The 27,215-nt window shown below is 35.7% G+C and overlaps 1 protein-coding gene across 4 annotated transcripts in view; it reads left to right on the top strand.

Moving 5' to 3' along the window:
• Nucleotides 1-27,215, top strand: part of LOC134531116 (serine/threonine-protein phosphatase 2A 65 kDa regulatory subunit A alpha isoform) — a 141,924-nt gene that overhangs the window by 71,968 nt on the left and 42,741 nt on the right. For 2 of the 4 annotated variants that reach the window (XM_063366685.1, XM_063366684.1), the window contains exons 7-8: nucleotides 212-311; nucleotides 20,979-21,144. In XM_063366685.1, the coding sequence (XP_063222755.1) occupies nucleotides 212-311; nucleotides 20,979-21,144 (266 nt within the window). Of the gene's footprint in view, nucleotides 1-211; nucleotides 330-20,978; nucleotides 21,145-27,215 lie in introns of all 4 variants that reach the window. The other 2 variants (XM_063366683.1, XM_063366682.1) reach the window with 1 other exon arrangement.

Below are 27,215 nucleotides of genomic sequence, written 5' to 3' on the forward strand. Positions count from 1 at the left end.
ACGAACATTTTTAGGAACGTGTTAATCGTGCTAAGTGAGGGATTGGTGTACCTGAAAATAAAACACAATGGAATTTAGACAGTACTTTTTCAATCATGAATTTTATACTTATGGTTTTATTTTTTTATGAAAATGTGTTTACTGTGTTTTTAGATAGACATGTGTCTTTGGTTTGTCTGCTAACGCGAGTGTGTTGTCTGCTATGTCACAGTACTGTTGAGCACCTGCTGCCGTTGTTCCTGTCACAGCTGAAAGATGAGTGTCCTGAGGTGCGGCTGAACATCATCTCCAATCTCGACTGTGTTAACGAGGTGATTGGCATACAGCAGGCAAGTGCATTGTGCTTGGGCCTGTACTTTTTTTTTGCTTTTCATCTCCCACTATCATTTTCCTTTCTCACCACTCATTGTTGCCTTCTCTCACTTTCCTTGTCTTCTGAACTGTTTTTTTTTTTTCCATTTCACTCCACTCATGTCTCTTTACCAGGGATGGATGAGTCTGCAAATAGAGGTCACACTTGAATATTTTTTTTAAAGTAGAGTCCTTGAAATTAGTAATACTCAAGTAGTTGCACAAGATTTTCTTTGAGATGTAATAAAATGAAAATTATTAGGATGGATTTACTTAAAATATTTAGAGTCCAAATAATTAACGCATGCAGAAACAAAATGTTAATGCAAACCTAATTTTTAATTCATTATTCAAAGTTATTTCAGCTTGTGGTTTTAAATATTTAAAGTTTACAGACATTTTTATATTTAACAGTTGTAATGTTTACACTACCTAATAGGGCTGTGTGTGATCTTAGTTTTTGCATGACTGTAAAGATGTTCCGGTTTTGCAAAATAAAAAGTTCATTTTATTTATGTGGAGGATTTTTATTTTTCATTGCATTCGGTTGTGTAAATCTAGAGCAAAGTAAAGCGGAAAAAGCTTAATTTAACATGGTTGTTCATGGATGTAACCAACCCCCACATTATTGGCTAATTGCATGTACCTCGGAAGAGAACCAAATCTTGATAGTTTATATGAGCTAGCATTCAAATAAAAACAATAAAAATCAAAATTTAAAATTGGGTCTAAAAGTTAACAGTTGTAAGCAGAGCCGAGTAAGAAAGGGAATATTGGTTTGAATAAAGTTTGGGTGGAAAAAAAAAATTCAAGCAGTAAACATAACAGAATCGGGAATTGTTTGTAGGTTTAAAGTTTTCAAAAAAGTTTCTATTATTTTATAAAGGAATGTTTGTGACTCTTTTATTATGTAGGCCATAATCAAGCAATAGCATAAGAATTAGGGGTGAGCCGATGCTGATTGCCGATTATTAAGATCGGTCGATTTTGGTCATTATGCCATTTGCATGATCAGCTTCATGCATGCCGATCCTTTTTGCAGATTACCGCTTTCTGAAGACAAAAAAATTTCTTTACGTAACACAAAAGCGCCGACATTTTTTGCTTCAGAACTGTTGCTTGACGTTTTTAAGTAACATTTACGTTACGTGTTTTAATCTTTCTGCAGAAAAAAAATTAAGTTATTCTTAAAAAATAAACATATTCATGAAAGGTACGTTTGTTTAAAAAGAGTAAACAAAAGCACACCAAACCATTTAATAAGTCATGCAACAAAAACATTTTGTTCATCTTAAAATATAAAAAAGAAAACACATTTCGTCGTTGTGTTGTCCATACTACTTGTTTTTTTTCATTGTTGTGTTAGTATGTTTGCTACGTTGTCCAGGTTTATTTTCTGAAGTATCGTCGTAGTTCACACTTACCACGAAAAAGTGTGGGTTATTAAATTTAGTTAACTCGACAAGAGAAAGAGCGCGCACGTTGCATGTGTACCGCGAGCTATCGATATCGATATTCGACTACGTGCGCTCGCTCTACATTGGAATCAACATAATTAAATATGAATAATGCCAACTGGCTACATTTTTATATGCGATATGTAGCGGCGACGAAGATGAACAGATAAAGGTTAAAACATTTGAAAACATCTTTAAAAGAAAATTTACACATCAGACAACTTCGTATTTCTGTAAATTTAATACGTAAACTGTAAAATTGAAATGAATAATAGATTTCAACTATAAAATACATTTTTTTATATGGGAAAACTACATACACAAAGTAGTTAGAATCTAACAGCGGGACCAAAACATATTGCGACTTTTTTTCCTCCAAATTTGGACGTCTTAAAATAATGGTGCAACGATTATGCAATAAAACACGGGTATGTGTATGGACGACTCGATTAAAAACAATCCATTACTTATTGATTGTGTAACAAACTGCGATAGTTGATCTCAACTGTCTGGCGTGTTACAACAGTATTTTCATCATGTTTTTCGTTTAGTCATTTTGTTAATGTTTTGAAAGTCATAAGTTAAAAATTGTAGTTTATATTTTCCATTTAAATATTGCATTTTGATTGTAAATGTCAAAGAAAAGCAGCTTTGTTTGGAAACATTTTACCATTGTTGTAGGTGATGAGGGAAAAGCAAGATGCAACCTTTGCAAAGCCGAAATTTCACGTGGTGGAAATTTGACACGTGGCTTCAGCACCACAAATTTGTCGACACATTTAATGTCATTTCATGACCGTGAAATAAATGCAGATATATTGAAAATGGAAACAATGACAGACAGGGATGCAAGTCATGAAAGTATGTCAGATACAACTACTTCTGGTGCCAGAATTAAAATACACAGTACGCCTGCCAAGCTACACAAGTCTGACGGACTGAAACAAACTTCGGTGTTAGAACTCTTCGCAGAGAAAACACCACTTCCACAAACTAGACCAAAAGCTGTTAAAATTACGTGACTTATAACCGAAATGGTGTGCAAGGACTTACAGCCCTTCAGTTTCGTTGACGATCCCGGTAAGAATAGTTTTTCTATTAATTTTGTTTATGCAATACAATAAAATTTAGCCTAAGTTGCATAAAAAAACGTGCATATATTTTTTTTTACCAACAGTGATCACGTTTGTATCTTTATGCAATACTTTTCAAGTAATTTAGAGCCTATTTTACAACCAACTTAAAAAAGCACTAATTGGTCAAAAAAATCTGCATGATCGGTACCACATTTCTGGCATTGGCATGATCGGCAAATGTGGTGATTGGCTCACCCCTAATACGAATGACAGGAAATTTTCATGAACTGCAAAATACTATCTAATAATGCAAAATAGATTGAATTTTACAATTGATGCTATTCTGAAAATTAAGTGTATTATTCTGAAATAACTATGTGTAGTTAACACAATACTCTTATATGAGAACCGTTGTTGATAACAAGGAAAAATGTGTCTTGCTGTTAAACAACTCTTGTTTCTGAAGTTTTGTAGACGCCTTCACACCTTCGAGCATACCTGGGCACCATTGTTGTGTGTGAATAACTAACTGAAATAAACAAATTAAAGCAGACTTTAAATGATGATATAATCATCTGAAAAATCCAACTAGTGAACATAATATTGTAACAAATAATATTGATTGTGAGGGTCAAACTTATTAACTCTAATCCAAAAATAACTTAATAAAATTGGACTGTAACACAAAAGGAATCTCACCACTCTCACAAATCTCAGTTTTTAGTTGAATCTCAGATAACACAACAAATTAATGAAAAATTACTTTAATTAACAAAGTGACTCGACTGTGTTTGATTCGTATCTTTAATTTCAGCTTTATCCAGCGGCGAACTGGACCACTAAGTTTAATGTACACATTCAGTTAAAACAAAAGTATTATTTCTCAGATTCAAACAATCTGCAACATACCGTGTTCTATCGCATAATCGTCGCACGCGCGTAATCGTCGCAACCATTTTTTTGAAGGCTGTAAAAATTGGGATAAAAAAACTTTTGGCGTAAACATCGCATGATGTTTTTGGTCCCGCTGGTAGATGCCGAGCGCTTTGTGTAGGTATCTTCCGAGCGCTTTGTGTAGGTATCTTTTCCGTATAAAACGATGTATTTTAAAGTATAAATCTAATATTTATTCTGTCATTACCACTTACTTAATAAATTAACGGAAAAATACGAAGTTGTTTGACGTGTAAATTTTCTTATAAAGACTTTTTAAACGTTACTTCCTTTATCTGATCGTCTGTGTCGCCGCGGTGTAGGTATAATCTAAAATTTAATTTCGGTCATTACCACTTATTTATTTTATTAACGGAAATACCGAAGATGTCAGACGTGTAAATTTTCTTTTAAAGGCGTTTTCAAACGGTATTTCCTTTGTCTGATTGTCTGCTTTACCGCGGCGTACCGCTTATAAAAATGTAGCCAGCACATCATTCATGTTTGGTTATGTTGCTTCCCGTATAGAGCGCGCACACGTAGTTGAATATCGATATCTCGCAGATTGGATGCAATGTGCTCTCTCTGTCAGGTGCCGAGTTAACTACATTTGATAGCCCGCATTCTTTCGCGGCAAGTGTGTACTACAACACGTTAGCATGTCAGATTCAAGTGGCTTGCGTTCGCGTTAGAGTTTTGGTTTTTAAAGTTGAAGAAAGGTTTTTGTTTAAGGAATTATTAATATAGATTGTTTGGCGTGTATACTCCACCTTTTTTTTAAATAAACGTACTTTCCATGAACTTTTTTTTTATGAATAACTTTACCTAATAAAATTGTTTTTTTTCCAAATAATTTGCCACCCCTACTTTTCAAACTTGATTTTAGAATAAAATGTGCAACGATTATACGAGAAAACTCTGTAGATATATCGGGTGCCAACTTAAAAATTCAAAGCATTCAAATAAATATAACTATTATATTACAACTTGGCAAAGCTAACTCTAAAAACAAATCTGAGTTCATGGTGCTTTCATATAACTTTATTCAGATGAACCAAACAAAATGACTGTCTTTAACACTTTGAGTGCTATGGACGTAATTTTATGTCCTTCGATTTCTTTTGAGAAATGCGACGGACGTACTGGTACGTCCATGATCTAAAAATACTTTCCTTTGGCTTGTCATAGTATTATGTCCGCCGTTTTACCAGTAAAAGTTTTTTGTTCATTTTAGTTTTGAATTCCACCGCTAGATCGCATAAGAATCGAAAATATGGGCCGATAGAATCAATTGTTTTGCTTCGGCCAACCTGAACGCCCTGATATGAAAGACCACTGGAGCACTACACCAGTGGTTTCCTGCAACTTTTGCCCTAATTTGATGTCAAGGGATAGATTTTTATCACTGTTAGCAAATTTTCATTTGAATGACAATGAGCACATGCAACAGAAAGGTGAACCTGGGTATGATCCTTTGCACTCCTTGAACCATTCCGTCAGAAATGTAGAACATCATTTCAAGTTGCAGAAGACATTACAATAGATGAAGGAATGTGTGTCTATAGAGGCAGGCTGCACTTCAAACAAACCCAGTCGTTATGGGATAAAGGTGTACATGCTATCCGATTCAAAGACAGGGTATGTTTTGAACTACAATGTGTTTTGTGGCAAAGACAATGTAATTACCAATGTTCTTATGCGACTACTGGATGACTTGGCAGGAAAAGGTCACACTCTATTTACTGACCGGTATTACACAAGCCCTTCCCTAGCTGTGCAGCTAGAAAAAGTGCAGACAGGACTGGTCGGAACTGTAAAAAAAAACCGGCTTGGTATGCCTCATGCATTTCGTACTCAAACTTTACAAATAGGGGAGCAAATTTTTCGTAGAGAAGGAAACTTGATAGTGCTTTGTTGGAAGGATAAAAGGGATGTGTACATGCTCACCACACGACATGAGGCTAAGATAACATATAATGACAGGAGGGGAAATGAGAAAATAAAACTTGCTGCTGTTGTCAGTTACAATGCTAAGAAGTTTTGTGTTGACCTTTCAGATCAGCACATGTCATATGGAGCTTTCAACTACAGATTTGTGAAATGGTGGAGGAAGTTGGCATTTCACATGATCCTTATTGGCATATCTAATGCATGTATTATGTACAACCAGGTAAAACAAAGAAAATTATCAATTACAGCAAATTCTCTCCAGTACGTTCCTCTTGTTAACGTACAATCCAGTATAACGTATAAAGCCACCGGTCCCTTGAAACGCCATGCAAATTAATAGGCATAATAAATATATAACGTAAGTTTTTCAAAGCCCTGGACTGTAATTTCTCGTTAATACGTATCTTTTTGCCGATATTAATACACAAAATTTTAAACATTTTCTCATTTCATTCATAATTCTATAGCTTTGTTTAACAACAGGTCTTGTGCAAATTGTTTACAGGCATTTTCTTTATTTCGTTGAGTAAAATGGCAGTTGCAATGCTGGTAACCATGCGGATAGAAATTTCATTCGTATAAAAAAATGTCCGTTTTTTTTGTGATTGGTGTAGCAACATAACATTTATGCGGAATAATCGAGAGTTATAAATAAAAAAACGCTTAACTTTTTCAATTAAGAAAAAAACGATTCGATAATATTTATCCTACAAAATGCGTATTTTCGCGTTTGAATTTGTAGCAATGGATATTGGCCGATGGCGGCCATATCTGGCTAGGTACATAAAACGTGGATTATACGATGGCCAACGACTACTAATGCGATTATGTTACCGTTTGTTTTCTGTTTCGATGACCTAACCCATAATTTGCTTGTAAACATCATTTCAAATTAACATATTTCGCAATTGTACACAAATGTAATACGTATACAACATTTATTTAACAGATCTAGTGGCACACAGTTTCCGACGCTAGTGAACATTTTGTGACGTTTCGTGAAGCTTGTTTAATGGCGACGTGACGACGTGGATAACTAGTTTATATTTTTATATTTAGTGTATTACGGCAGCATATGTAGGTAGGCCTAACCGTAGAAGTTATGAGTACCCAAAAGCGTGTGGGTATCAGCATTGCAAAGTTATGAAAGACATTTCTCAAAGGAAAGTTCAAACAAACATTCTTGACTATATGAAAGAACTGTAGGTACTGTATGTTGTATAGTTCAACATTATGTTATAATTGGGTTTGAATATGTCCAGCTATTTAGGAAAAAGTACACACAAAATGCAAATTCTGCCAATTATTTCTCATGGACTGGTACTGTTCCAATGCATGTCAGTGCATTTTGCATGTCTAATTCAACTGTAACAAAAGGTCGTGCAGGATTTGAATTTTTTTTTAATTATGCTGTTTAGTCTTGAAATTTAACTTTTTTTTATTTTATGTCATTAGTTCACTACTAGAAATAATAATGTAGTAAGTAGGCCTACAATAAAAAAATCATCAGGTTGTTAAAATTGGCGCAAAGTTACAAATTGTAACATTTCTTCTGGATGAACCCAATATAAAGTACACCTCCATTAAGTAGTGTGTAATATTCTGGTCCCCTCAAGTACTAAATAAAGGGAATTTACTGTACATCTTTTATGAAGCAGATTGCCAGTGACTTGGCTGTGTTCGAAGAGGACCCACAAGATGAGCCAAGTCCTTCTGGAGCTCATTTGGCTAGACTCACGGGAAAACATTTTCTGGAGAAAATTCCAGTTCAAGAAGGACAGAAAAAGAAACAAAAGAAGTGTAGAGTGTGCGCAGAAACAGGTAGATCAAGGACTGGCACAGCAATTCGCAAGGACACAACATGGCAGTGTAGTGTGTGCAAACTTGCAATGCGTATTGAACCTTATTTTTCTCTGTACCATTCAAGAAAAAACTATACATCATAATGTACTAATATAATACAATTCTGTAGGTGACTAAAGAAATATTTTGAAGTGGATAACAGTGAAATTCAATAGACAGATCGTGATTACAGTGAAAATTATTACTGTAATTTATTTTTTATATTTTCTAAATAAAGGTTCTATTCAGACATGTCTCTAAAAAGAATACAGGATACCACTTCCGGCATCAGTCCTACTGATGAAGTTTTCGAGCAGATTTTTGATACCATCAATAATAGGAATCAGCATAGAAATAGTTGCACACTTCTCGCAACTCAAGTCGTTTGTTGCTTCATGTATATGTGATAATACATCAATTAGTCCTGAAATTTGTTTCCAGTCATGGGAGGCCAAATTATTAGACATCTGCGAATTGTGATTTTTCAGTTCGAATCGAATTCAAATCGAATTTAAAAAAAACTCACGAGTTTTGAATTTTTTTCGAATCTAATTTGAGAATATTTATTAAAATAACATAGATCATTAAAAATTTTTAACATACCACCTTTGAAAAACTTGTCACATAATTCGCAGTTTAAATCAAGTAACTAAAATTAAAGTGAGACTATGTTGAAGCACAACCAGATTCTCAAAAAAAAAAAAAAAATAAATATTATATGTCTGTAGCACTAACATAAATCATTTCGCAAATCATTTCAAATTGTCATGGAAAAAGGTGAGTTCATCAACATGGTGTGGCAACAACAATTCTCTGCTGCTGGTAACTATGTTGCCTGCTGTAGAGAAAACTCTCTCACTTGCCACCTTATTTAACATGTTAGATTTTAAAGGATAAAAATATTAATAAAAATATCACAGCATAAGGAAGTGGTACAAAAGAAAAATAACAAATTTACCGTTTTTATCGCTTAAGCATCGCACATTTTATTCTAAAATCAAGTTTATAATTAGGGGTGAGACCGAGGGTTCACTCTTAGTTGAGTTTTGAAATAAACAAACACCGTCGTATCACTGCGCCGCGTCAGCAAGTGATAGGCTGAATTAATCTTGCGCGCCAAGCACTAGTTGCAACACACACACTCAGTACAGTCGGTGCTTATAAAATAACGGAGTAGTAATATAACAGGAAGCACCGTAGCACTTTGTTCAGTGTAGGTGGTTCATTTGCGAAGAAAAAACTATGCACTTTACGCCTAATAGCCGTCTTCACAAAATCATCACAAGTTTTGATAACAGGATACTCAAGTTTCCTTTTCTTCCCGGGAGTTGTTAATGTCCCAGTGTCCTGTAATTCTTTCCTTGCACGAAGCACACTGCTCTTCGAAACACCCGTAAATTCCGCAGTTAAACTCGCGATATCGTTCACACGACAATCCGGATATTTGTCTGAAAATGTTTTAAAAACATTCAACACAATAGTTTTCTGTGCACTTTTCAAAGGCTTTCCCGTTCTGTGCTTTACAAAGCTCGGTCCGGCGTCAGCCATAACAAACCGTGCGCGAATCCGAAATACAACTGTTGCGCCGGGCATCAACTGTACACTGTACACACGGCGTCTGCTAACATAATTGTAAGTAAATACTTGCTGACACATTAAACTGTACTGGTTATTAATGGTGAAACGCTATAATGCTATATAATAACAATTGTTATAAAAAAGGCAGCGTAAAAATACTTACAAATGATACGTAACCAAGGGACTATTTCTTGCGCACAAATAATGTGCGTGGCGGCCGGCAGCCAATGAAAATGTTTGTTTACAAGAGGCTTTGTTTAGTCCATAACTCAGGTAAGAGTGAACTGAGAATACTATTATGCAAAAAAAAAATATGTAAAGTAATCCATAAAAAACAAAACCTATTCATGGAAAGTACGTTTATTTAAAAAGTAGACTTTGCGAAAGCACGCCAAATAATTTAAATTAATGAGTGACGCAATAAAACTATTTTATTCAACGTAAAAAAAAAGAAACCTGTAACAAGAACGTGATTATAACTATACGCATATCGATCGTGCGGGTTGACTCTGTTCCTGACAGAGCGCGTGCGTGCATGCAGTCTGCGAGATATTGATATCAATTTTCGACTACGCACATAGGGGTATTTCTTAAATTTAGCTGGCCAAAAGTAGAATTCTCAGAAATACACTCAGGTAAAAAAAAACCGGTTCCTAGAAGCTAAGTAGTTGTGCGACTTAACCACATTGTTTTCATTTCACCCACCCCATTTTACAAATGGTAGTGTCAGTCAGAACTCAGGCATTGCTCGCAGTGGTTGTGTATACTCGATGTTCGTACTTTAAAACTCAATATTTAATATTTATTATTTTATGTTCTATTGTGAAAAGATGAATTCTGGTTATGGATTCTGAAACTCCTGATAAGTAACTTTGTTTTTCGAGTCCAAATATTATAATTTTGTACACCACTGTTTTTTCTTTTTGACTTTTAAAAAAATACGCTTTTAAATTCAGTTATTTTGATCCAATTTAGTAGTTTTGGGAGCCTTTTTTTTACTGCCAGGCATTTCCCGGCTATGATGCTTATATATTCTCAAAATATAGTAGTTATACTTTTAAAAAATGTATATATTGGTTCCAACTAATTCCCACTCTCCATGTAGAGTGATTTCAAATTTATAATATGAAAATGTGAAAAAACCATACTTCCGATACATTTTATTTCTATTATTTCAGGACCTTCTGGAAATAGTTTGATGACTCTTAAGGCAATATTTGATGTGATGAGATCACAAAATCATCTTGATTTTAATGGTCAATTAGAATACATAGAAGATTCCTTGGTTTCACATAAAACTTATACCGAAGAACAAGTTATGGAAATAAAGCGTAATTTATCAAGATTGAGATCAGAAATGAAAAATCGCCGGGTAACAGCAAAATACAGAAGTGATTTATTTGTGAAAAACAATGTAAATTGGTTGAGTGGAGTGTTTAAATTACCTGTATTAGTGGCAAGAAGAAGACCGGGTAGACCAACAAAATCCTTTCAAGACATTAGTGATAGCCCTGAGAAAATTATATATGCAGCTGAAATGGAATTGAGAGCCCAAGGAAATAGATGTGCGTCAAATATACTGAAAGAGATTTCAGAAAGTAAGGATCGTGCTAAGGAGTACAGGAATTCAATTGAGTGTAACAAAGCACATGCCAAGCAAGTTTGTCCGGAGGAAGTACTAGCAATGTTTGTAGATGCTGATTTGTCAAGGACGTAATATGACAGAATCAGACAAACAACATGAATTCTTCCCTGCTACTCAGTTTTTGAGCAATATAAAAAACATTGTTATCCTTCCGATGAATCTATCAACATAACTGAAACTTGTTCTAAAGTGAATCTACAAGGTGTCGTGAACCACACAACTGACGGATTACTTTTACATTTAGAAGAAGTTTTGAAAACCCGTGACGATAGTGAAAATACTTTCCGAATGATTTGTAAATGGCTCACAACAGGCTCAGTTCAAACAAAAGTTTGAAAATGATAGCGGATGCGACTCACACATTTTTCAAAGTTCTTTTGTGCCTCTGCGTATAGTAAATGGAATGGAAAATAAAATATTGTGGCAGAACGCAACTCCGTCACCCCGCTACTGTAGACCTATCCGTATACGCTTTGTAAAGGAGACAGTTTACATAACGAAGGAAGAAATCAGTTATGTGGTATGTGCGGCAAATAAATTGGAACCAACATTAACAATTGGTGGAAGACCATATATTGTAGAAAACAAGATGATGCTAACAATGATAGACTCAAAAGTGTGCAATGCGGCAACAGGCACAAAATCTACAATTAGATGTTACATATGTGGAGCTACATCTAAAGATTTCAACGATTTGAAAAAAAAAAACAAGTGAGATTAATGTAGATTCGTTGAAATTCAGTTTGTCTATTTTACACGCCAGGATTCGGCTATTTGAAAGCTTACTGCATACTGCTTACAAACTTGGCGTGCAATATTTACCCACAAAATCTGAAGCAGACCAACTTTTAAGAGAACAAAGAAAGAATTCAAGACAAATTTAAAAGCAAGCTAGGTCTCAGCATAGATTTTCCCAAAGCTGGATTCGGGAACACTAATGACGGAAATACAAGTCGACGATTTTTTGAAGACCCTGAGTTGGCAGCTGAAATAACAGGCCTGGATGTTACTTTAAATTCAAAGAATAAAAGTGATTCTTGAATGCATTTCAAGCGGGTACAAAATAGATGTGAAAAAATTTCAGAAATTTACTAGAGACTGCAGAACTTTATGTTGAACTGTACGGTAGGCATAACATGATGCCTACCATGCGTAAACTATTGATACATGGTTCTATAATAGAGAATGCCCTTTTGCCTATAGGACAATTGTCTGAAGAGGCAGCAGAAGCCAGAAATAAGCATTTCCGTTCATACAGGCAAAATTTCGCAAGGAAATTTAATAGAGTAGACAATAATACAGATTTTTTAAATAGGTAGTTGTTAACATCTGATCCCCTGCTTGCATCAAGGCGAACAATGATCAAGAAAAAACAAAATTCTTTTATGAAGGAAACATTGGAAATCTTGATATGTGAAGAAATTTAAGGCTTTTTCCATTTAATATTTATATTTTTAGTTTTAAACTATTATAATTTTTTTTTTTAATTTAGTTAGTAGATATGTATATATTTGACCACTGTAATGATTAGCCTATATAAATTTTACTTACAAGAATTTTCATATTCTTTCGCCATTTGTTTTCGCTTTTGCCCTTTGCTACATTGCATTGCTGGAAATTAGAATTGAAGATACTTTTGCATACAATTTTTTATGAATTACAGATTATTTACCAAATGTTTAAGAGCGATAAATAATTTTGTCCTTCTAGATTAGTCCAATGTCCCTATGTGCTACGTGCGCGCGCTCTATACAGGAATACAGGAATACAGGAATCAACACAACCAAACTTATGCTGCTTACGTTTTTATAAGCGGTATAAAGTGACTCCCGAGACGTTAAAGATGAAGTTTATAACTTTTAAAAACATCTTTAAAACACGATTTACACATCAGATTACTTTGTAATAGGATTAATTAAGTTAGTAAGCAGTTTTATCAGAACGAACGGCGTAAACTGCGTAAAGCAATAGGCGCGTTGTAAACAACGGGAATTTATTGCATTACATCAAATGAGGTTAAAATGGGACAGAAATAAACAAATAACGTGAAAACGTAAATAACGGTAACGTAAATAAGGCGTTTCGCTGTATAATTTTTTGTAAGTGGAAGATGTAATCGTCCATTTACATTTCTTTTAAAAATGGGGGGGAAAGGGGGGGGGCGGCATGTCTTATATTAGTGTATCCGTGCCAGATTTTGCAAGTCAAATTATTGTAAAATGAATTCGATTCAAATTGACAAATCGAATATCAAAAAATTTGAACTCAAATTCGGAAATTTTGAATATTCGCAGAACCCTACAAATTATCCAGTGAACATGAGGATGCAAGTTCTGCAGCAACAGCTTCCTTTGCTCTAGCAGACGGGACAGCATAACAAATACACTATTCCAGTGTGTATCAACATCTTGGATAAGCTCGCATGTGGATTTCCCATTTGCTTCTGTAGCTTATGTAGTCTTTGGCTCGCCTGAGAACTATGCTTGTAGTGGCCCACTATACTGCGTGCCTTCTTACAAACTGCTTCTATTCCTGGAGTTACCTTTTTGCTATCATTTATAGCCAGTTGCACTTGCCTAAACAATTCAGTGCTACCCATGAAGTTTTTGACAATGCTAGTTTCATATTTTTGGCATTGTCAGATACTACATACACAGGCATACATTGTGAAATTGCATATTTATTTGACATTTACAACAAAACATCGTAGATAGCAGTGCCACTGTGTTCTCCTGAGAAAGGGAAGTTCCCTAAAGTGTATTGCACAAGTTCAAAGTTCTTGCTCAGGTAGTGACATGTTAGCGACAAATAACTGTCATTACTGTGTGTCATTGGTGAAAGATATTGAGTTCATACAATCTATGAAATCATTTTGCATGTTGCTAGTAATTTTTGCAAATGTGTGTTAATGCAGTTCAGGAATAACGCTTCTTGAAAAAGTGGTGCAACTTGGAACTGTGTACTGTAGTTCCAATACGTACATCATTTCATGAAAACCCCTATCATTTACCATGTTGAATGGCTGTAGATCTAAGGCAATCATTCTGCCTATACTGTTTGTAATAGCAACGGAGCTCAACATCTGGGGTGTTTCAACATCTTCATGTGGAAGCCAATCAAGAAGTGCGGGGTGATTGCTCATGAATTTCCTTAGTTTGAAACCACCTTTGGCAAGACAAGAACGAAGTTCCCTTTGAACATCCAGGGCTGAATCAACAGAAATGGACCCTGTGACATCATCATCTACATAACAGGACTTTAGATGCAAGAGGAAAGTTTGCAGCCTCATCCTTAGCCAGCTGCTGTATTGTACGTAGAGCTAGGTATGGGGATGCAGATACTCCATAAGTCACCATCTTCAAGCAATAGTCTTGAACAGGATCAGTGTCACAAAACCTCCAGACAATGCGTTGGTAATCCTGGTGCATTTGATGGATAGAAATTTGTCGATACATCTGTTTTATGTCTGCAGTGAATACTACCGCATGTGACTGAAAGCTAAGTAAAACATCAATTATTTCTTTCTGTAGTTTGGGACCAGTAAGTAGGCAGTCATTCAATGATCTCCCAGTAGAGCCCTTAGCCGAGGCATCAAACACCACCCGTAACTTGGTGGTAGAACTGTCAGGCTTAACTACAGTGTGGTGAGGAATGTAGTATGATGGAACTGAATGTTTTTGTTCTGGAGGAACCTTCTCCATGTGTCCTGCAACCAGATAGTCCTTTATGAAGTCAGAGTACATTGCCGATACATCTGGATTCCGTTTAAGGCGCCTCTCCACACCAAGCAGGCGATTTATGGCTTGAGCACGAGTGTCTCCCAACTCAGAGGATGAGGTGTTGCATGGCAGACATACATTGTAGCGCCCATCCTCCATGCGCTTGTGAGATTCGACAAACATTTTCTCACGACGCGTATCTTCAGGTGAATAATGCTTGATGGTGGGGTACTCCTCAACTTCCCAAAATTTCTTCATGACTTCTCCCAATGGAGGGGAGGAACAGAGCAAGGAGACCGTGAAGGACTGTGAGTATGCAGGAACTGGCCTAGAAGCTACCCTTCCCATCAAGATCCAGCCAAACACTGAATCTAATGCAACAGGTGGGCCCTCCATGCTGCCCCCTGTAACCAATAAGGGGAAACACATCTGCACCGATAAGCAGGTCGATGGGGCCAGGCGTTTCAAATGAGGGATCCGATAGCTTTAAGCTAGAGACTGCCCGGACATTGGGCGATACCACCACACTCGGCAAATTACCAGTTATACGTGGAAGAATAAATACATCAATAGTGAACTGAAGACCAGTGCTACCAACTGGCATGACTACAACTGATGCACGAGCCTTAGCAACGTTCACTTGGGTGCCTGATAACCCACTGACTGGTAACTGGGTTCTCTCATGATGTAGCCTCAACTTCTGCATGCAGTGCTCAGTAAGGAAGCTAGCCTGACTTGCTGTGTCCAACAAGGCCCTAACAACAAATGGATTACCCGCAGCATCTAAAATCTGCACCTGAGCTGTTGACAACAGAACAGTGTGGTCTGCTCTCACAACGGCTGATATGACTGAGGAGACTGCGGATATAGTTTCTCCAGAAGAAGCTTGGTCAGCATCTGATACTTGTGCTACTTGGTCATGAACATGATCATTTTCAAAATGCAATAAGGTGTGATGTCTAATACCACATTTATGACATGATACACTAGATGAGCACTGTTTCGAAAGGTGTGTTTTACCAAGGCAGTTTAAACACAACTTTTCTTTCTTCACAACAGCAAAATGATCCTGAGGGTTCAGGTTATGAAAGTCGGGGCACTGGTGCAACATATGAGATGCACTGCACATACAGCAAGACTGCGTTGAAGTAAGAAAAGCATTAGTACGGTGCTTAGATTGGGTTGGGGGTTTCTGCTTAAAGGGCTGTGTCCCCAAAGTTTTAGCACGAGATGCACCACAGACTACTTCCTGGGCCCTACAGTGCCTTTCCAGAAATGCACAAAAGGTATTAATGTTGGGAAACTTACGACCTAATGTCATCTCCCACTCTACATGAAGCCTAGAGTCTAGGCACTTGCTCAGTATAGGGAGCAGGATCATGTCCCAATGGTTTACTGGGACCTGCAATGCCTTAAGTGCTGAGATATTTTCAGAAATGACTGTCAACAGCCGCTGTAGAGAACTTGGTGAGTCTACTGAGGCTGCAGGTGCCTGCAGTAGGGCCTCAACATGTGCCGACACAATCAAACTTTTGTTCTCATAGTGTTCCATGAGCAAGTTCCAAGCTACTTTAAAGTTTGCCTCCGACAAGGGTAACGACTGAATCATCCCAAGCGGATCGCCCACAAGAGCACCTTTCAGTATGCCAACTTTTCTACAGATGACAAAGCAGTTTTGTCTGAAACTAATGTGGAAAACAAATTAGAGAAATTCGACCACTGCTGCGGAGTTCCATCAGAGTTGGGAAGTGTGATTTTCGGTAATGTGACGTTTAACTTACGGAGTTCTGAAGCACTGCCTTCAGGCCCGGGTGATAACCCAGGCTTCCTGTTCACAGAGTCGATGGCAGCCATGACTGTGTAGTACTGCTCTTCCAAGTCTATCAAACATCGCTGATGCTGTTCACTGTTGAAATTCTTTCTTTTGTCCGACGAAGCTTCTACGTTAATGAAATCCGCTTCGTAGGAGCGCTTCACGTCCGGTAGGTCACGCACACTGGCAAGAAGCAACGGGACCTTGGTCGCGTCACTCGCTGCCGCTTTTGCTAAGTCACACGCACGTTTCACCCGTCCCTCCGCTAATTGCAGCCGCAAACCCAGCGCTTTAAGTTCACTAATGATGAGACTACTTACGTGATTTCCCACACGTGGTAATAAATGCACGCACGAACCAACTAAGTTACACAGTTCGTGCAGCAAAGTACAACACAACCAGATCAACGTACACAGGCTTGTAATCACTTCAATGCACGTAACATATTTCACTGAACAAAGGCGGTCCCGGACACGAGAAGCATTGTTCACGCATGTGCCACGAATCACAAACCAATTTCGAAAACCGGCATTCTATCACCAGAACTATCCGGCCTAGATGGACCAAAAATGTTATAGCGCGATAACTGAGTGGACTGTATACGATAATGATTATAGATGCCATTATAATACAACAATTTAACCGTGAGGCTACACTATAGTACTACTCACCGCCATGATGAAAAATATGACTGACTTCCGGCTGGAAGTTCAGGGCTGCCAACTATTGGCAGAGGATGCGGCATAATGGTTGCCACTACACAGCAGCGCGGGAAATACAACTTGAAGTATTCAGAGACTTCTCAGAAGAACTGATTATGTTGAGGTCTAATCAATGTTACTAACACAAAATTACACACACTAATACACAGTCTGAACAAAGGATGTGATTGCAAGCAGATGATTGGTCAATAAAAATATTGTAACAGTGTGCTGAGTGTGGCAAAGGTTTGATGGTCATGTTTATTAATATTTTGAAACAATTGTCTAAAAGTTTATTTATATTTAAAGTTTAAAAGTGTAAAGATAAACTTTATTACATTATTTTATTCCCGAAATGAACATTTTGTGCTAGGGATGGGTCGGTACCGGTTCTCGGTTCTCGGGTTCCTACAGTTCTCAGCATTTTAACCGGCACCGAGAACCGCAGCTAAAATGTCGGTGCCGGTACCGGTACCGGCAGTATAGCAAAACCCTTTACGAAAATAGTCCTTCACTACAACTTAACTGCAGCATGAAATGGCTCAATGTCCAATCCACATATGAATTATTTTTTTGGACTTCTGTGGAATAATATTCATCTCTAACTATAAAATAAATTACACGTGAAAATATTTAATGTTCTCGTCAGATCTGTAAACAAAGTACGTTTTACAATCAAAACATAACAGTTGAAGGTGCCATAGATGTAGTTCATAGATGTGTGCAACTCTATAACGTGCCTCAGCAGAGATGTGAGAACAGAAAGACGCCATGTTTGTTTCAATTTGTTTTTAAAAATAGGCAGTTAATTGAGTCGTTGACACGTAAGTAAGGGTGACTGGTGTATAAAGAACAATTAAAAGTGCAAATTCCACAGAATATTTGTTTAATAGAATTAATGATTGATTTAAAATTTTCCATAATAATTTTCGGCATTATAAAATTTTATGCATTTTTTTGTGCAGTACTTTGGAGTGTAAGTTCACTGCATTTGCAGCCATCTAGCGTAATGGCTAGTAACTTTCTCTTTTAGGTAAATAGGATTGTTTTGAAGGGGGAATTTTTTTTTTTTTTTTAGTAAAGTGTTGTATGAATGTGTAGATGTATTTTACTATTGGCTGGTCAAATGAAATGCTTGTTGATTCTTGTAAAGTATAATTATTCTGGCCAAATAGAGCAAATTGTGTAAGAAATGGCATCAGAAGTGTGGCAGTAATTTACTGTTGACTGTGCAAACAAACTGAATTCAATGTAGGCAATAAGTTGGATGGACAATTTAATATTTTAATTCTTTGAAAGTTCACCATCATTTTATTTATTTACATTTTATTTTTATTCCTATGTTTTAAAGGAAGGTGTATGTAGATTTCTTGAAGTAATTTCTAGATTAATATAGTAAATTATAGTTTTATTAAGTGTTCTCTATATTATTTCAAATTAATTTTTTTATTAATACATATTACATTTTTAATAGGTTGGTGTGTTTACTGTAGCTTGAAAACTATTCTAAACCTTTTAATTTGCTTTGATAGCCTCTTTAAAGACTGAAACATTATGCCAATGTATTTATTTGTAAGCATACAATAAAAAACATTGAGGACAGAACAATATAAACAAATTATTATTTTCAGTAATTTAAACAGTAAATTGTTGAAGATGTAAGTCTGGATACAGGCTTTTTAGTTCTTTTTTTGTAGTCAAAACAATAAATAGTTAATTACTTAAAACACCTCATAAATAATATGTGAATAATATTTATTTTATCGTTTGTCAGAACCGAGGACCGAGAACCGATTTTTAAGAACCGGTACCGAACCGAGAACCGGGAAAAAACAGGAATTGACCCATCACTAATTTAAACCTCATAAACAGGAAAACGTATTATACGGAAACATCGTAAGCGAGTTTTAATGTATTTCAAACATTTAATTTTTAAAATTTGGCTTCATTTAAGTTAAGTGTTTAATTTATGGAATGTCTCTAATATGTAACAGTGATTGGTTGCTTCAAGTATTTTTACCTATAAATTCATTGGAATTTAGTAAAGAATTCAGTATTGGGAATGTTTATGGCATAAAATATGTTGAACTTAATATGGCATCAGTTCACCATAACTTGTGAAAAGATGGTGGTGGTGTTAGTTAGGCTTTATCCTCAAAAGATTGTCAACAGAGCACTATGCATGTCTGTTGTTCACAATATGGCAGGTGACCATTTACTCATTTTTCTGCATTGTTGTTGGTTCCCTCATTATAGCTGTTGGTGTTACCTTCATCCATGGGTCATCTCATGTTAAAAAGAAAATGCATTTGTGGATATTTTGTTTTATGGTATTCTTTAAACAATCTTATTGTGATTTTCCATAAAATATAACACACAAATGTGTTACTGCACAATGACATAACCTAACTTTCAATTGGATTTAGAGTTACCAAAGATTTGCTGTCTTCAAATTCAAAAGAGCCTAAATTATAGAAAAAATGTAGTGATAGATGTGTGTGGAAATCTAAACTGGTAAATTGATAATATTGGTGAAACCTATATGGATAAACTTGTACTTTTATCATGTGTATCAGTTTATCAAGTATCGTTATAAATTATTACATCGGAAATCCATAAAATCGGTAATATTTGCTGATAGCAATACTAAAATGGTTACATTGTTATATCTCAATAAAAATACTATATACTGAATTGTTAGTAAATAAAAAATCTTGTAAGGATGAAAGATCTGTTTCGTACTAACTATCTTAAAACAACATTGAACCAACATGAAAAAGCTTATCAACTTAGAACAGTGTGTGGCTACTAATGTACCGCTAATGTACCGTACCATCTGTGTATTGAATGAAGGAAAGATGAGCTTGATTATGGGTGATGTAAAATAATTTTATCAATAACTTCATATGAACTAAAATCTGGCTATATTATGTGCACTTATATTTGCAGATCAGTGTTTTTACTAAAACATTTTAAAAATTCTATATTTTTGATTTTTCTTATTATTTAAAATTTGAATTAGTTTTAGATACTCTGCATTTTTAAATACAGTAAATACTTGTTAGTATGAGAACTGATAATGGCTGAAAATATTCTCGTAATTAAATTAGTACTTAAAGTAGCAGAATAATTATGAAATATGTAAGTGTAATGTTAGATCCCAACAAGTATGAAAAATTTATAAATTCACGTATACACATTTCTCAAAAGTGGTGACACAATGTATAGGAAACTGTTACAGATTTAAATAGGAACTTAAGAAGTCTAATGTATTTTTTTAATATACATTACTATATTCCTCCTGCTCCTACTTCTCTGCATGTGAGCATTTAAACCTTTCATAATTATGAGTTCAAAACTACATGCTATGCCTAAAAATTGCAACTCTTAACGCCACTTTTTATCACTTGTTGTTTACTGCCACAACCTCGGCACTAATGTGATGACGTGGCAGATGAAAGAGACTGTTCTGCAGATGGTGTCAACTGGGAATGTAAAGGAAGGGCGTCATCCACTTCTTCACAGCGTTATCATTTTAATTTCACCCATATACTACCAGAGAGCAAAATATATAGATAAGAGAGAGACAGAGAGAAATAAGAGGAAAAAAAGATAAAGAATAGGGTCCCTTCCACTCTTTCCTCTCATTTTCTCTGTGGCTGCTAGCTTCCCTCCCTGCCTTTTCTCTTCCTCGCTGCAAGCAACTAACTGCTGCTTGCTTTAAAAAAAAAAGTTTAAATTGCTCACACAAGAAATGGTAGCAGCAAAGTTCTTGTAAGTACAGTGTATGTAACATTACATGTCATAACTCTCCTACCTTCGGATGTCTTCTAAATATCCCGTAATCCACTGCAGTCCACATTGACTTAACTCAGATATGTTTTGGTAACCACCAAACTGCTTGCTGTTCCAGCTGTCACAGTCGCTGCTACCTGCGATAGTAGAACTGGCAGAGGACTCAAAGTGGAGGGTTCGACTGGCAATCATAGAATACATGCCTCTCCTGGCGGGACAACTGGGCGTCAACTTCTTTAACGAGAAGCTCAACTCCCTCTGCATGACTTGGCTCGTCGATCACGGTAATTTGGGCTGTGTTGAGATTTTATAACCTTATTTTATTACAAATCATTGATTGTAGTTAGCAAACTAAAAAACTGCAAACAGTTTATCATGTATAAGTAGTGATGGGAAAAGGCGGTGTTATTTTTATGCCAATTTCGTTTCAATAATCAGCAATTGTGGTGTTTTGTGTTTTTATAGGAAAACATATTTTAAAATGATATTTTAAAAAAAGAAAATTTTTTACTACCGGTACTTAAGACATTTTCTTCAAAAGTTTAAAGCACCATACTGATCACAAATCTAGAACAAAATTTATTTGTGCACTCTTATGTTTCTATTATTCTGATTACGAAAAAATAAAAATTAAGAAATGATGCTGTATGTACAAAAGTTTTGTTACAATAAAAGTGGTTAAACTTTAGTCATGTTAACGCTACACACTTCAGGTCTTGTTGAAATTAATCATTGTCAGAATTTCAGAATTTTCTGGTAACAGCCTGCGGCACCAGTCACTTACTACGAGTGAATAATGTGAGAAGGACCTCTCACTGTCCACATTGCTTGTAGGCAGCCTCAAAGCCTTCAAACAAACTGAAGCAAAATGTGGGTGGTCTGTTTTCAGAGAGCACATAAGGGTCCGAACAATATGGCCTTACCAGCTCTTCCACAACTACAGGAAAGCTTCACTATAAAGAACACGAAGGGACCAAAAAATAGTTGAGTTTGTTATACTGAAGTTCTTTATACTGAAACATAAGCATTGTTATAAATTTGTATACCGATAAACACATGAAACACCTTAAGTGTACTAAGGTTCAGTATCTCAGTCATTAGTCTATGGCCGCTTGAAGAACCTGTTCACATACTCTCTGCTGATGCTTTGTCTATGGTCAGGAGACACATTGTAGGCAGAGCTGCCAACCTCAAATCACACCCATCAGTAATGACAATTATATGGAAAAAGTACATGTAAATCATGCACAATAAATTTTTTCTGAGGAATTATGACACACACAAGATAAAATAAGGACAATAATATGCAAAAAAAAAAAATGAAAAATGTAGGCCTATGCATATGAATACAATGAAAATTAATGAATCAAAGAAAAAAAAAGATTTGAACAATACAATCATCTGAATATGTAAGAAATGTCAATAATTTTACAGGAAATTTTCAACCTTCAATTCAAAGTATGCAAAGTTATACTTTTGAACAATTGTCTTTTTATTTGCTTCTTTTATCCTGGTTGGATAAGAACTGTCTTATAAACAAACAACAGAACTTGTAAACAATAACTCTGCGTTAGTTACTTTCGTTTCTTCAGATGTAGCGAAAAAACTACGATATGGATTTATTGCTCGTCATGACTATAAAATATTCCGCATGTTTCTTTAATTCAATGTGCCCTCTACAGTCATCCCTTCCAACGTGTGCAATCGAAAAGTCACACGTGCATACATTACAAAACGCATGGTGTTCCAAAACATTTGAAGACGACAAGCATCGTCATTCTTTTGAATAGTTAGGTCTTAGGTCGAAAGTTTTGATGAATTGCGTTATTTTTTTTCTCCCCCATATACACTTTTGTTCTGTCACACGCTTCATTTCTACAACCGGCACTGAAGAACACAACACTATTGAAAAACGTAAAAAATTTCACGCCTGTAGACACGACAAAAACACTATGGACTGTGATGAAAAAAATGACTTTCAAAAAATAAATTAAAACACAGGTTAGCCAAAGTACCGTACAAAAATTATCGTAATGTAAGTAGCCAAAAAACGAAAAATCCGAGAATATGTACTAGTTGTATCGTACAACGGACGTAATACCATTCCAATATTATTTCAAAACACGAGAATTAATCTACTAATTTCGATAGTACGTGCACGCACATACTAGTTCCGTTATTGTTTTTGTTTACGTACACGCTGTTACGTTTGAATAAGAAAATTAAAAATAAAGAACAAGTTTTTGAATGGTAATTTTTTTCATAATTTGCCTCAAGGTTGTTCGTTCAAGTGAATATTTTTGTTTCAGGAAGAAACGGACCGTCGTAAAATTCGTTCAGATGAAATAAAATTCAAGGTTATTATATACGTTTTTGGCGGGACCAAACAATGAGTTCGGTTAAGTGAAGTGTTCGTTTAACTGAAGTTCGTTGTACTGGTGCTTTCCTGTACATTCTTCATGGCATGGTATCCTTCTAAAAATGTCTGCAGTTCCATTTGCTTGATGAAAGGAATGTTGTGCATATAACTTTGCAACATTTCATTGGAAGGAGTTTGCTGAGTAATTTTTCTAGGATTCAGTAATGAACTCATGCTTGAAAAAAATTTTCCTGCTGGATCTTTTTTTCTTTAAATCCTGTAACTTTGTATGTGCCTTCACAGCTGCTGCTTTCAGAAGAGATACTTGTTCCCCCTTAAGCTTAAGTGAAAGACTCTCCAATAAACGGACAATACATTCACTAAACTGCTCAACTTGCCCTACACTTAACAGCTGCGTTTTGCCCACCAAATCATCAAGTTTACAGGTTAATGTGTGTGACGTTTAGAGATGGTGATTTATAGCATTTAAAAAAATAACATTTAGCATTTTAAATTTGAAATTTAGCATTTTGTAGCATTTTTAAAAACAAGATTTAGCCAATTCTCTCATTTTACATTACTGAAGAAAAGTATATTTTTAAAAAGCATTAAATAATACACATATTTAATTACTAACAACCACAGAAATAAAGATCTAGCACAACTACAAAGATAGCCTATCTTGGCAGGATTCCAAACATTGTAGTGGTGCACCGATATGACTTTACCGATTACCGATTTGATTACCGATTATAAGAGCAATAATCGGCAGATACCGATTCAGTTACAGATTATAATGAACAAATATTTTTAAGTGTAATAATGCACACAAATTTTTTTATCCCCATGTGAATTTAATAACAAAGTTAGGTAAAATCGAGAATACAGTTATAATAACAGTATAAGAATATATAAAATACACTATTAAGTCATTGCAAAGTGTAAATTAAATTAACTTCTATTTATATTTGTTATTGTAAACAACTTGAACTACAGTCTAATAATTGTAATTTACAGTGGGTAAGTTTTTGTTGCGGAAAACTAGCATTATTATCGACTATCACATAAGGTTGCAACGAGAAATTACCGTTTAACAATGTAAACATGTTGCTATATTTTGTTCACTTGAGTTTATAGAAAAATGTTTTCACACTTCACTTTTTTTCTCCCTAGTCGCCATCTCACTATAATTATATAAAAATGACTCAAAACCAATTGTAGCACATGTGATTTTATTAATGTTGACTGAATGTATAAAATTATAAATACTTTTTCATTTTTCACGTCACATACAAATAACACAACGGATAATGTTACCAAAGACGACGAAGACAAAGAAGACGACCATAACGAGTTTGTAAAACGCAGTGATAAACTCTGAAAGGTATCGAGACCACGATTTTGAACCGCTACTATCGACTCTAAAATATCGATTCTCATAGAATACACTGCAACTGCTTGTGGTATTTTGATTGCGTGCCATCTATTTTACGTCTCTGGCTATAGGTAATGTACAAGGCCACTAAACAAAAGACAGAACAAAAGACGAAACGTAAATAAACGTGTAGGAAAAATGCATTTTTTATTGTTCGAGGCAACGAGATTTATTAAACTTAACGAAATATCTCTAATCTTGATATGACGGAGTTAGATGAATTTTGTAATATATACAAATATTACCGTATTTCGTCCTAAAATATGTGACAAAATATTACACGGTAAAAACCTACTTAATTACGTCGGGACGTAGATAATCGGCAAAGTAATCGTTAAGATAATCGCCGATTACGATTAATCGGTAAGTACCCATAATCGCCGATTACGATTTATCGGTATCCGCATCGGTGCACCACTAATAAATTGAATACTTAAAATTACAATAAATATTTTTTAGCCATGTTCATGGCCATAGTTGATGTAGAGTGCACAAATAATGTTATTGCAACTCGTTTTTTCAATTTTTTTTTCTTCGTTTTTTTCAATTTTCGCCTTCTTTTGGTTTTCGATCATGCCAGAAACCGTTGCTTGCCGTTTTAGCAACTTTTTTTTCTTCATCCGATTTCTCGGTGAATCTTTTTTTTTGCAACCTGATGTCCCTCAGATTTAATGTGCTTTTCAAGTACATCTTTTTTTTTCCACTCCAGACTGCGATTACATAAATTGCACATTAAAATATTTGTATCACTTTCGTAGAACTGTTCACTTTTGTGTTCATTTATGCGATCGCAAATGGAAATTATGTTTCGTCCCATTTTTACCACGAGAAATAACAGTATACAACACATTCACGAGTATGCACGTATTTGTAAACACACCACCTTCCACAGACTACACAAGAACGCGGCTTTCACGTGAAACACGCAGCCAGAAAATGGGACTTACAATTGTTAGCGCGGCGAAGCAGAGATGTCGCAATATGGTGGCCTAAAATCTTGTATTCTGCAAGATGACGGACAATCTTCCAGCTAGTTGTTCTTTGCTTTGTTTACAATCGCGAGGCACGGACGGCCATTCTTCATTCAATATTTACGAACAATAGTGTTGTGAATGACGTGACAATAAGATACTTGTGCTGAATACGCCATAAAATGATGGTTTCTTTTGATACTGAACTGAAACGAAATACAATCGGTAAATAAATTGTGTAGAGTGAAGACGAATCTACGTTTGCCTTGATTTCGCATTTATCTCGGAATAGTCTAGATTTCACATTTTATAGCGGAAAAAATATAATTTAGCATATTTTCGCATCTATTTCGTGAAAACGAAAAATCACCATCCGAAGCGATGTTGTATAAGCAGAACCTTCCAGGAATGTGATTAGTTCAGACAGTTGTCTGCAGTGGACTGAAACAAATTCAGCTTCAATTTTTATTTGAACCACCTCTGCAGCAGTGCGGCCCTGCCACTGTTCTCCGATTCCAAGCTGCCATCAATGTTTTCAAAATATTCCACTATGTTATCAAAGTACTCAGAAAGGTAAGTGACAGAATGGAACCAAGAATTCCATCTTGTCAAAACTGGTTCATGAAAAGCCCTGACTTTGCCACCGGATGTTCTATATTTTTCTGACAAGAATACCAAGTAGAGGTTTCTTCTCCTTCTACTGTTAAGAAATTCCTTCTTAACCTTAGATACTGCCTTGTTAAGAAGCGGCAGTGTACTTTGGAAGGTGTTGCCTACTAAATGCAACTTATGTGCCCAACACTGCACATGAACAGCTTCTACCAACAATCCACTCAGTGTGGTGAAACACTTGTTCATGTAAGGAGCAGAATCACTTATTATGGCTTTCACTGAATTGTAATGAATGTTGTACTTGTTCAATGTGTCCAGAACTGCTTTATAACATGTTGCATGGTTTGCTGCATCAAGAACAATGGATGCCACTAACTTTATGTTTTGGATACTAGCAGGTTCTAATTTTTTGAAAAGGATGTTGAAAACACATGCCCCTCCTTTATCCGTAGTTTCATCACATAGCACACATATATCGACCCCTTCAAATTCATCTTTTAACTGTGCTTCCACTTTCTCCCCCAATTTTGGAACATAAGTTCTCCTAAGGGAACTGGCCGTAGGAAGATCTCCCCCATCCTTTACATTTTTATTAATCCAACCATGTAATTGGATGTTGTCTAATTTCTGGAGTGGTATGTTGGCAGATATAAAAGCCTCGGTTGTATCCAAAATAATTGTCTCTCTGTCCTCTCGTACTTTTTCCCCGACTTTTGGGACTTTTTCTAGTGTTGCAAGACGTTTGCTGCCACTGCTTGTGCCCTCGGCACCTAACCTCACTTTCATATAATGCTTACTAGCAACATGTTTGACAACAGTGTCCCTTCTCTCGTAATCAACTCGGCAATTGCACCATTTGCAGAACAAAATGTTGTTGGAAACGTACAGCCCTTTCGATTTAAATTCCGTTGCCCGCGATAAGCAATATGCTTTAAATTTTGGCATTGCTATATTGGGCCTAGCTGTAAATAAGTCGAA

Source organism: Bacillus rossius, chromosome 3, assembly GCF_032445375.1.
Source record: "Bacillus rossius redtenbacheri isolate Brsri chromosome 3, Brsri_v3, whole genome shotgun sequence".
NCBI lineage: Eukaryota > Metazoa > Arthropoda > Insecta > Phasmatodea > Bacillidae > Bacillus > Bacillus rossius.